General features: G+C 43.4%; 1 protein-coding gene across 1 annotated transcript in view; it reads right to left on the reverse strand.

Annotated features, from left to right (window-relative positions):
* The window catches only part of ABCC2 (ATP binding cassette subfamily C member 2), a 95,866-nt gene continuing 83,606 nt past the window's right edge, over positions 1-12,260 (reverse strand). Inside the window, exons 31-32 of the mRNA XM_073595767.1 lie at positions 9,339-9,533; positions 1-5,086 (exon numbers count right to left, since the gene is read on the reverse strand). Coding sequence (XP_073451868.1) covers positions 4,957-5,086; positions 9,339-9,533 — 325 coding nt within the window. The 3' untranslated portion in view covers positions 1-4,956. The remainder of the gene's footprint in view (positions 5,087-9,338; positions 9,534-12,260) is intronic.

Consider the following 12,260-nt stretch of genomic DNA (forward strand, 5'->3'; position numbering starts at 1 on the left):
TTTCTTATAAAAAGCTTTTACTTTATTTTATATTTAATGTACATAATACATGCATCAATTAGATACAACAGTATTTTGTTTTTCCACTTTTTTTTTTTTTTTGCTGCTCGTGTGCAATTGGGGAGAATCGTCTTTGCTTCCTGTCTCTGAGACACAACAGGAAGCGAGAGGAAATCTCTTAAAAGGAAATCCCGTTAAGACAGTTGTCACTGGAACAATTAAAAGCTTTCCCCGCTATGCCTGTTTTTTTTTTTTGTTTTTTTATCACTCTTTTTTTTGTTGTTTTTTTTTTTTCATACATACAGACAACAACTAAAACAACAAGAAACATACAACCCCAGCACATAAAAAAAAAAAACGCAAACAGCCCATCCCCCTCCCATGCCCGTACTCCTCTCTCTCCCCCTCTCCCTATTCCATCCTTTACTTATATATCTAAAATATCAAGCCATCTTCTCCATATCTTTTCACTCCATATCTTGTCACTGGAACAATTAAAAGATATCCCCGCTACGCCTGTTTAGGTGAAAACTCAAAAGTTTGGATTTTACCTTAATTTCAGACTGGGTGGCTGTAGTCACTAGGACAAATACCTCTAAAAACATGACAGGGGTTCTAACCCTTTCTTTCCCTACTTTGGCTTTAGATACCTTTTTGTTTTTTGCCGAGTGTGCCTTGGCTGCCTTCTCCTAAGTGAGGTCTGTGCCTGGGGAGCCACATAATTCCATTGGTTTTAGGAAACCCTTGGCAACACAGTCAATTGTGAACCATGTTGCCCAGGAAAGATATGGTGAGGTAGTAATCCGCTATGGCCATATAGCAGCCAGACTTTTATTGCCATACATACATAGTTCATAGACACATTCTGCAACTGAACTCGCATGATTTCAAACCCGCATTTCAGTGCGACTTTGGGGGTGATGTGAAAGACATCTGTGTGGGTTCATGCACAGATGTCCATAGAAATTGCCCTCGAAGTCGCCAAAAGTAGTGCAGGAACTACTTTTGGAAATTAGTGCGGCTCCGCAAAGTCGGCATCACCTCGATTGGGACAGTGCCGTTGCCAGCAATAGGTTCCGATTTGACATATCAAATTGCACCGATGTGAACCTTGGCTTAAAGCGGAGCTCCACCCAAAAATGGAACTTCCGCTTTAAGGCAAGGTGACCCCCTGACATGCCACATTTGGCATGTCATTTTTTTTTGGGGGGGGGACCCTCTTTTTAGAGCGTTCCAGCTCCCACTTCCTTCCGGGGGAAACCGCGATCACTGTTCCCCCCTCCCTCTCGCCAATCATCTGGGACACATCACAGGTCCCAGATAATTGCCCGGCCAGTCGCAGCGCGGCTCGCGCATGCGCACTGCATGTCCGACTGGGCGTTCACAGTGACAATGTCAGCGCCGAAGAGAGGAGGGGGAGACGAGCGGGGCTCCATTCCCCCGCATCAATGGACCCTGGGACAGGTAAGTGTCCGATTATTAAGTCAGCAGCTGCAGTATTTGTAGCTGCTGACTTTTTTAATTGTTTTTTTTTTTTTTTTTTTTTGTCGAAACTCCGCTTTAATCACACTTCCTAAAATATATTGCACTAATGAAGTTGGAAAGATAGGCTTAATAAATTCATATTCAAAAACAATATATCAGTTCTTTATAATAGAAAAAAAAGTAATACCTATATAAAAACCTGTATGTAAGAAATATAGAACAAATCAAAATCAAACGGCATAAATAGTTTGTAGAAGAGAATGATCACTTGGTACAGCACAAAGAAAAATTCAATTATAACTACAATAACATCGTTTTATACCCCCGCTGTCTGTTTTTACGACAGACAGTGCAGTTCGTGTTCTTGCTGAACTGTTTGGTTAGAGAGACCCCATCACCAACTTAAAAAATGACAGGTAAAAACACACAAGAATCAAGTATTTTAAAGGGTTGATTCACCTTTTGCACCATGTTACATCCGTCTTTAAGGTGTCATGTAATGTGGTGCAAGTGCTTCCCCCGGTCACCGTTAAATTTTCCATCGCACAACCACGAGACTCATTCACAGAGATTCTCAATGGACTAGAAGTGCTGTAATCAGCTCACTTCTCTGGCTCCAAGTGAAAGAACTGACAGCCCATACAGAGGTACGGACGGGGAGCTGGAGGAAGTGTCTGCAGGAGCCTGGCATTGCACCCGCCATCCATTAATCGCGGGTGCAATACTTTTGCAAGCTCCTGTAAAAAAAAATTAATAAATGCACATTTTTTACCTGCAAAAATATGTACTTTTTTTTTTTTTTTTTTAAGCTGAACTTAGCCTTTAAATGCTTACTTGCTTGGGTTTTATATTTACTGGCATGTGCCTTTTACACTTGCTAGAAAATTTGCCTGCTTCAGAAAATGAACGTTCTACCTGGTATGTCACAGCCCTCTCCTCTTCTGAGAGTTTCTCATTTCTGTCTGTGCTGGCCCAGCATCTCTTCACCGGGGAGGGGAGTGGAGGGGAATATCGGAGAGCTGTGGTTGTCAACTTGTTAGCTAAAGTAGGCCTCAAATGCAGCCCCTCACATTACCAAAGGGGCCGCACCTAGGGGGAGATTAACTAAAACTGAGAGCAAAATCTGGTGCAGCTCTGCATAAAAACCAATACAGCTTCCAAGATTTTTTATTTTTTATTTTTTAGTCAGAGCTTAATTGAACAAGCCGAAGTTAGAAGCTGATTGGTTTAAATGCAGAGCTGCACCAGATTTTGCACTTTCCAGTTTTAGTAAATCTACCCCATAATGTTCAATATATGTAATGCATGAGAACACAGTAACTGCAGCCATAATAGAGGAAATGAGGGTCAGAGAGTGTGGACATGCTACATTTTTGGCTGGGGATATGCTGCAGGAGACAAAACTAAACTGCGAACATGTTACATGAGACTAATAGAGATCAATGCTATTGCACCCTAAGCCATGTGTCAAACACAAGGCCTGCAGTACGAATGCGGCCCACCAGGCCATTTCACGTGGCCCTTTCACCTGTCCTGCAGCTGGGGAACCCTCCTTGTCTCCACCTACACCTTGTCTTGGCAGTCAGCAGCAGAGGGGAGGATAGAACTGCTCCTACAGATCCTGGATTTCTCTTTGCAGCCACAGCACCCCCTCGTCTCCGCCTCCCCCTTTTCTCACCATTCAGCAAACTCTGGCAGCTGACTTCAGCCCTCCTCTGGTTCTCCTCCAAACCCTAGGCTTTCTGCTTCCCAGATCTGCCCCTAGCTTCTTCCCAGCAGAAGCACAAGGTAAGAGGGTGGGGGGTGCACTGTGATGTAAGGGACTCTTGACCTCTGATGGTGGAGCGCTCTTGACATCTGATGTGAGGTGGGGGTTGGGGTAGGTTGCTCCGGACATCTAGTCTCATATATACAACTGGCCCTTTGAGGGCAACCGTAATACTGATGTGGTCCACTATATAATTGAGTTTGACACCCCTGCCCTAACCAATGTTCCCTCTACAGACTGCTGAGGTCTGGGGGCCACACATCATAAACCAAAGGGCCGCAGGTTGGGCACCAGGGCTATAGAGTGTCACTTGAGTGACAAATTTAAGTCCGCGGACATAAGATCTAAAATGGCGGCACCCAGCGGCAGTCTCCGAGCTTTTGGATGTCTACACAAGGGAGGATTTTACAGGCACCATGCATAAAATATATTGAATATACATACTGTATAATCTTAGGGGAAGATTATTGTATGAAATTAATGATTTTGCAACATGGTCTCTTTAAGGCCCTTCTACAGGGGGTGGGCCCCGTTGGAGTCCATCTGCTCAGCGGGGAATCTGTCCACTGATTCTCACTGAGCAGGATGGCTGGTCCAACACAGCCCCCTCTTCTCTATCGGCGGTTGGGTGTCAATGGACTGCCTGTCTGTTCACACCCAAACTGCCATAACAGATCCCCATCCGTCTGTTTTCAGCCGATAGGATCAGATGTTGGTGGATGTAAACAGTCATGTCTGTTTATACCCGCTGCTCCATTGAGGAGACTGGAGGATTCGATCAGGCCCACCTAAAAGACTGACAGGTGGATCTGATCAGTCCGCTAGTATGAAAGGGGCCTGATCTGTACAATAAGCCACTAAAAGATGATCTGGTGTCCAGGTCATCTGAGCTGGCCCATTGGTTTGCACCGATACAAGAGAAGCCGTAAAGTCCTTCTGCTCCCTACTAAAGAGAACACACCATGGATGTGTAGTGAACAGATATGGCCAAGCCATGTAAAAAAAAATGTTCATTTACAGCATATACAAAGAAAATAAAACACACATTGATAAATGTCACATTAGTATCATTCACATTCATATCTAAAATAAGCTTTTTGTTAAGTCAGGATTTGCATAATAGAGACCTCCCCCAGGCTCCCCAGTCTCTCTAGGAGGAAGATAGGTTACCAGAAGAAGTATCTGGAGGCCTGCGATTAGATGGATGTGGTGGTTTGGTCGGTTTTTGAACCCAGTACGCCGGGCTCACTTTAGTAGTAGTGGTATCATTTTACTCAGAAAACACTTTTCTACTGATTATGAGCATCCATCTTTTGCAAAAATAAAAAATAAAAAAATGCCAAAATATAAGCTCCTTGCATTGCAGGAAGATGAATTTGTTGTCAATATCCTTCCGAAAATACAGCGGCCTTAGAATTCAGTTTGGTCTTCAGGACCCATTAAAGGTAAAACCACAGAAGCACCATGTATAGTCCAAGTCAGGGATCACATTCTCGGGAACTACCCATAATCCAATGGCACACACAGCATGGCGTTAGTGTCATCTTAGTCCACATCCCACTATACTGGTATCCAATGTTCTTCCCAATGTTCTAGAAGTAGTTCCAATTTCCAGCTCTGTTTAGTTCATTTGAGTTAATGCCATCCAGTCCTCGGTTGGCCGATGCGTGATCTAAGCACACATGGGCTGTATAGTTCAGTCCTCATAATGTAGTATTGTTAATGCCTTCAATTCCAGCATCCTTGGTCATAGAAGCAAAGTGCCCATTGTTACGTAGGAGCTCCTCCGGCTCACCGTACTCTATGATTTTACCTGCATCCAGCACCATGACCCTGAAAAGAAAGAAAACAACATTTGGTGCAATGTACACAGCCATAACATTAGATATTATGCTAAGCTACATTATCGGGTGTATTTATTAAAAAAAAAAATAGATCTGTCCTGTGCAACAGCATGTATTTTCTTTATGGGGGCAAACGTGAATTATTTAGGCTATTTTCTCTCCAGGTCAAATGTTTTTAATTTATACAGAATCAAGTGAATCAGGAAATTACAGCTTTATGGCAATTAGCTACAGCTGACAATCATTGTAAATGATTATTATAGTATTCATTCCCTGTGATTATCAGCTCCATCTATTGGCCATAATGCTGTATTTTCCCAAATCACTCTATTCTATAAGAATGAAGAACATTAGACCTGGAGTAAAAATAGCCTGATACATGCAGTTTCACAGGAGGAATAGCTCTACAATTTTTCTAATATATATATATATATATATATATATATATACATACACACACACACAGTATCTCAAAAAAGTGAGTACACCCCTCACATTTTTGTAAATATTTTATTATATCTTTTCATGTGACAACACTGAAGAAATGACACTTTGCTACAATGTAAAGTAGTGAGTGTACAGCTTGTTTAACAGTGTAAATTTGCTGTCCCCTCAAAATAACTCAACACACAGCCATTAATGTCTAAACCGCTGGCAACAAAAGCGAGTACACCCCTAAGTGAAAATTTCCAAATTGGGCCCAAAGTGTCAATATTTTGTGTGCCCACCATTATTTTCTAACACTGTCTTAACCCTCTTGGGCATGGAGTTCACCAGAGCTTCACAGGTTGTCACTGGAGTCCTCTTCCCCTCCTCCATGACGACATCACAGAGCTGGTGGATGTTAGAGACCTTGCGCTCCTCCACCTTCTGTTTGAGGATGCTCCACAGATGCTCAATAGGGTTTAGGTCTGGAGACATGCTTGGCCATTCCATCACCTTTACCCTCAGCTTCTTTAGCAAGGCAGTGGTTGTCTTGGAGGTGTGTTTGGGGTTGTTATCATGTTGGAATACTGCCCTCCGGCCCAGTCTCCAAAGGGAGGGGATCATGCTCTGCTTCAGTATGTCACAGTACATGTTGGCATTCATGGTTCCCTTAATGAACTGTAGCTCCCCAGTGCCGGCAGCACTCATGCAGCCCCAGACTATGACACTTCCATCACCATGCTTGACTGTAGGCAAGACACGTTTGTCTTTGTACTCCTCACCTGGTTGCCACCACACACGCTTGACACCATCTGAACCAAATAAGTTTATCTTGGTCTCATCAGATCACAGGACATGGTTCCAGTAATCCATGTCCTTAGTCTGCTTGTCTTCAGCAAACTGTTTGCTGGCTTTCTTGTGCATCTTCTTTAGAAGAAGCTTCCTTCTGGGAAGACAGCCATGCGGACCAATTTGAAGCAGTGTGCGGCGTATGGTCTGAGCACTGACAGGCTGACCTCCCACCCCTTCAACCTCTGCAGCAATGCTGGCAGCACTCATACGTCTATTTCCCAAAGACAACCTCTGGATATGACGCTGAGCACGTGCACTCAACTTCTTTGGTTGACAATGGCGAGGCCTGTTCTGAGTGGAACCTGTCCTGTTAAACCACTGTATGGTCTTGGCCACCTTGCTCCAGCTCAGTTTCAGGGTCTTGGCAATCTTCTTATAGCCTAGGCCATCTTTATGTAGAGCAACAATTCTTTTTTTCAGATCCTCAGAGAGTTCTTTGCCATGAGGTGCCATGTTGAACTTCCAGTAACCAGTATGAGAGAGTGAGAGCGATAACACCAAATTTAACACACCTGCTCCCCATTCACACCTGAGACCTTGTAACACTTACGAGTTACATTTTCACTTAGGGGTGTACTCACTTTTGGTGCCAGCGGTTTAGACATTAATGGCTGTGTGTTGAATTATTTTGAGGGGACAGCAAGTTTACACTGTTATACAAGCTGTACACTCACTACTTTACATTGAAGCAAAGTGTCATTTCTTCAGTGTTGTCACATGAAAAGATGGAATAAAGTAATTACAAAAAATGTGGGGGTGTACTCACTTTTGTAAGATACTGTGTGTGTGTGTGTATATATATATATATATATATATAATATATAATATATACACACACACACACACACATTACTATGTCTACATGTGTCATCTGCATATCTACTTGCCTATGCATAAGAACATTAGCATTGTATTTACTAATTGTATTCCTCTGCAGTTTTTTCTCTCAGTGCTAAATTCCAGTGACAAAAATGGAAATATAATTATATTCCTTAAAAGCCATAAATTCAATAAATCCACTTTGTGTGCACCAAACTCCTTTAAAAACCCCAGATATCTGTAAGACTAGCAGTGACATCAGCACTGTGCAGAAAGCAGAGCTGTGGGAGGGGCCTAGGAACACCTCCCACTACAGGCTGCCTGCAGAAAATTACAGGAGGGGGCGGAGACAAGACTGATCATCCTGCACAAGGAGAGAGAGCAGCAGTGACCGGTCTTTATTACAGGAAGCTCCTACACAGAGGCAAAGTGCAGAACTTATTTTATGCTGGATTACTGCACAATTTCAAACAAATAGGACACCGAGATTCTAGTAAGAATACACATGCTTCTTGTATTAACCACTTGCCAACCTGTTCACTCAGATATACTGTGGCAGGTCGGCTCTCCTGCGCAAATTGATGTACCTGTACATAAGTCTGCAAAAGCAGGATAGCGGGCAGGTCCCGCAGACTTGATGTCCGCTGGTGGCCCACGATTGCGGCAAGGAGAGGCAGAACGGGGAACTGTCGTAAACATGGCATTTCCCTGTTCTGCCTAGTGACATGAGAGGGATCTTCTGTTCCCAGTGATCGGGAACAGTGATTTCTGTCATTTTTCAGTAAGCCCATCCCCCCTACAGTTAGAACACGCTGAGGGAACACACTTAACCCCTTCATCACCCCTAGTATTAACCCCTTCCCTGCCAGTGTCATTTTTACATTGATCAGTGCATTTTTTTAGCACTGATCTATGTAATAATGTCACTGGTTCCCAAAAAGTGTAATTTGGGGTCAGATTTGTCCACCACAATGTCGCAGTCCCGCTAAAAATCGCAGATTGACACCATTACCAGTAAAAAACCCCCCAAAAAACAATAAAAGTCCCTTAATCTATCCCGTAGTTTGTAGACGCGATAACTTTTGAGCAAACCAATTAATATACACCTATTGCGATTTTTTTTTTTTACCAAAAATATGTAGAAGAAAATATATCGGCCTAAACTGCTGAATAATTTTTTTTATATATATATATATATATATATATATATTTTTTTTTTTTTTTCTGGATATGTATTATAGCAGAAAGTAAAAAAAAGTTTTTTTTTTTTCCAAAATTGTCAGTCTTTTTTTGTTTATAGCGCAAAAAATAAAAACCGCAGAGGTGATAAAATACCACCAAAAGAAAGCTCTATGTGTGGGAGAAAAAGAACGTCAATTTTGTTTGGGTACAACGTCGCACGACCGCGCAATTGTCGGTTAAATCGACGCAGTGCCGTATTGCAAAAAATGCTTTGGTCATTAAGGGGGTAAAACCTTCCGGGGCTGAAGTGGTTAAAGGATAAGTTCACCTTTGGGAACATGGTACATGTTCCACCTGATTTTAGGGTGGAACATGTAAGATGTTCCTAGTGCTGCAGCAGTTGGTGCCTGCTTCCCCCCCTCCCCATGGCAGCAGTTTGAAAACAGCGCAGCCGTGCAGGGCTCCGCCCACATCGCCGCGTCATTCATACACACAGCTCTGTTTAATCTCTTTTGTAGAAAAGTGAACTTATCCTTTAAGACAATATTTGTTTAGCTGGATCTTCGTTTGAAACTGCAGCATGGTGCAGTTTTGATCCATCTTCTTTTTCCAGTTTGACCCAACAGTCTGGTGAAAGTGGATTAAAAATGTAATGCATCAGTCAGGCTTTTGCTGTTTTGTCCCCAGCAGAGAGGTTTTTCTTTAATTCCTGTCCCAGTGAAATGAGAGCAAGTACAGGAAAATCTTCCCAGACAGAATAACACCCAACAGAGCTCCTAACCCTTTCACGCTCTATACCAGTGATGGCGAACCTTGGCACCCCAGATGTTTTGGAACTATGAGACTGCAGAGTGCATGAGCATCATAGGAAATGTAGTTCTAAAACATCTGGGGTGCCAAGGTTCACCATCACTGCCCTATACAAAGCAATACAATGGTTTTCAGATGGGAAAAGTCCTTACTTGTTGCTGTCCATGATGGTGTGCAGGCGATGTGCGATGGTCAGCACCGTACAGTCGGCAAATTCACTGCGAATTGTCTTCTGAATCAAATTATCGGTCTCCAGGTCCACCGCCGCCGTGGCTTCATCAAGAATCAGAATTTTGGATTTGCGAAGCAAAGCCCGAGCCAGGCACACCAACTGCCGCTGACCAACACTGCACAAAACGACAGTTGTCAATATTTCACAGGTATGCTTTTTACTGAACTATCCATACAGTATGAGATACAATACTGGGGTTTATTGAAGTCTTCAAAGGAGAAACTGTTTTAGTGGCCAATAACAATGGACAACCTGGGATCGTCTCCGAGAAGGAGATCATCTGACGCTATGGACAACATGAAGAATTCTTACTCGGGATATATTCATAACTAATGGTGGCCACAGATGCTTGCTAAATGATTGACTTGTCTTCCAATCCATCTCTTTTGATAGGAATATTTGATCTATAGTCAATAACCCATTCGATCAATAATGCCCCAAGTGGAGAAGTCCATTTTGATTAACAGTTAAAGCAGAACTAAAGCCTGCAATACTCTACTTCGATGGCCCGACACCCCGAGGTCCCTCTCCGGCATCTTCTTACAGGTTTCGGCCACTTGACAAGTATGGGATGGCATCACTTCCATGTAGGAGTTTAGTTATCCTGGCACACAGGCACTGTGTCCGAATATAAACGTAGCTGCGCATGCACAGCTCAGTGTACATTCTATGGAAGACTGAATAGGAAGGTAGGTTTCTTTCTTATTGCAGAAAAGACATTGCATATCTCTTCTGCAATAAAGAGCTGCCTGCTCACAGTTTTTTATTTTCATTTTAGACTTTGGTTCCACTTTAATACAGAGTTTCTCAACCGAGGTGTCGGAAACACACAACACAGTTTGCCCTGGAGCAGCATAATGAGTTGCCACGATGCAAGCTGGCTACCAACACCATAAACCAGGGGTCTCCAAACAGTGGGAGGAATAGTGATTCATCATTGGTGTCATTGGGAGGAATAGTGCTCCATCATTGGTGTCAGTGGGGGGAATGGTGCCCCATCATTGGTGCCAGTAGGAGGAATAGTACCCCATTGTTAATGTCAGTGGGAGGAATAATGCTCCACCATTGATGTCAGTGGATGGGAATAGTGCCCCCTTGGTGTTGGTGTTTGTGTGTGTGTGGGGGGGGGGATAGTGCCCCATCCATGGTGTCAGTTGAAGGAGTATTGCCCCATCATTGGTGTCAGTGACAGAAATAATGCCCCATCATTGGTGTCAGTGGGAGGAATAGTGCCCCATTATTGGTGTCAGTGGGAGGAATAGTGCCTCATCATTGGTGTCAATGGGAGGAATGGTGCCCCATCATTGGTGTCAGTGGGAGGAATGGTGCCCCATCATTGGTGTCAGTGGGGGAAATAGTGCCCCATCATTGGTGTCAGTGGGAGAAATAGTACCCCATTGTTGATGTCAGTGGGAGGAATAATGCTCCACCACTGATGTCAGTGGAGGGAATAGTGCTCCCTTGGTGTCCAAGGGGGGTGGGGGGGATAGTGCCCCATCCATGGTGTCAGTTGGAGGAGTATTGCCCCATCATTGGTGTTAGTGACAGAAATAGTGCCCCATTGTTGGTGTCAGTGACAGGAATAGTGCCCCATCATTGGTGTCATTCAGAGGAATAATGCCCCATCATTGGTGTCAGTGGGAGAAATAGTGCCCCATTGTTGGTGTCAGTGGGAGGAATAGCGCCCCAGGGGTCGAATAAAGGTATGCAAAGGGCTGCAGTTTGGAGACCGCTGCCATAAAACAATGAAACACTAGGGTCAGGATGCTCTCCTGCCTGCACCATGGCAACACTTGATGCAGCTAGGCTAGGTGGCATGCAAGGCTATCTCCATCATTCAGAAGAGGACATAGTGGATCTCCATCCAGACCTGCACCACCTCCACCCTCTTACATGCTGCTGGAGTAAGGTAGAGCTCTGATGAGTTAAGAGGACTCTGATGGGATAGGTGGGACTTCTGGTGTGATTAGAAAATTCTTTGATGGGGAGGATATTGCTGATCTGATGAGCGGGGGTAAAGGAAGTAGGGGGGGGTCTCTGCTGTGAAGTTAATTTCATCAAGGCGGTTGTATGCATTGTACCAAACGTAGGTTTCCAATTGATGGTAAGTAACCTTTATATCAGAGTTTGCGTACTTTTAAAGAAATATGTGACTGAGAAAGGTTGGGGAGCTCTGAGATAAGATACAATCATAATTTACAGTTCAGTTGTAATTTATCAATCTCTGTTTTCATCATGTAATCTCGCAATCAGATCGCTGAAATACAATCGTATTCATGAATACAGTATCTCAGTGCTGCAAGTGCAGCAATGAAAAATGATCGATAATTTGCTGGCATGGCTGATCAGCTCAGTTTATTACCGATCAAAAGTGATTGGAAAGGAAGTTATAGCTATTCTAATATTTGCAGATTCAGAGAATTTAATTTGAATTGCACGTCGATCAGATAATGAAATCAAAGCATGCGTGGCCACCATCACTGACTGGAGTAGGGTTTCTCAACCAGGGTTCCTCCAGAGGTTGCTAGGGGTTCCTTGAGCAATTTCTGCCTCTCAGATAAGTTTCCAGTGACACCATTGATCTTTTTAGTTATCTGCCAGAGTTTAATTCTTCCCAATAATTACAAGTGTAAGGAAGATTCTTTGCATTGAACTTTACACTAATGTATCGTGAGGTGTAGATATAGTCATTTTTTAACAGGGGTTCCCTGAGATCAGAAAGTTATTTCAAGGCTTTCTCGGTGTTGAAAAGGTTGAGAAAGGCTGGGCCGGAGGATAGAAAGCACAAAGCAGTAAGTATATGTGTGCCATACCTGTCAGATCCCAGTGGAAATCACTGTAG

The sequence above is a fragment of the Aquarana catesbeiana genome, linkage group LG08 (genome assembly GCF_042186555.1).
Source record: "Aquarana catesbeiana isolate 2022-GZ linkage group LG08, ASM4218655v1, whole genome shotgun sequence".
Classification (NCBI taxonomy): domain Eukaryota; kingdom Metazoa; phylum Chordata; class Amphibia; order Anura; family Ranidae; genus Aquarana; species Aquarana catesbeiana.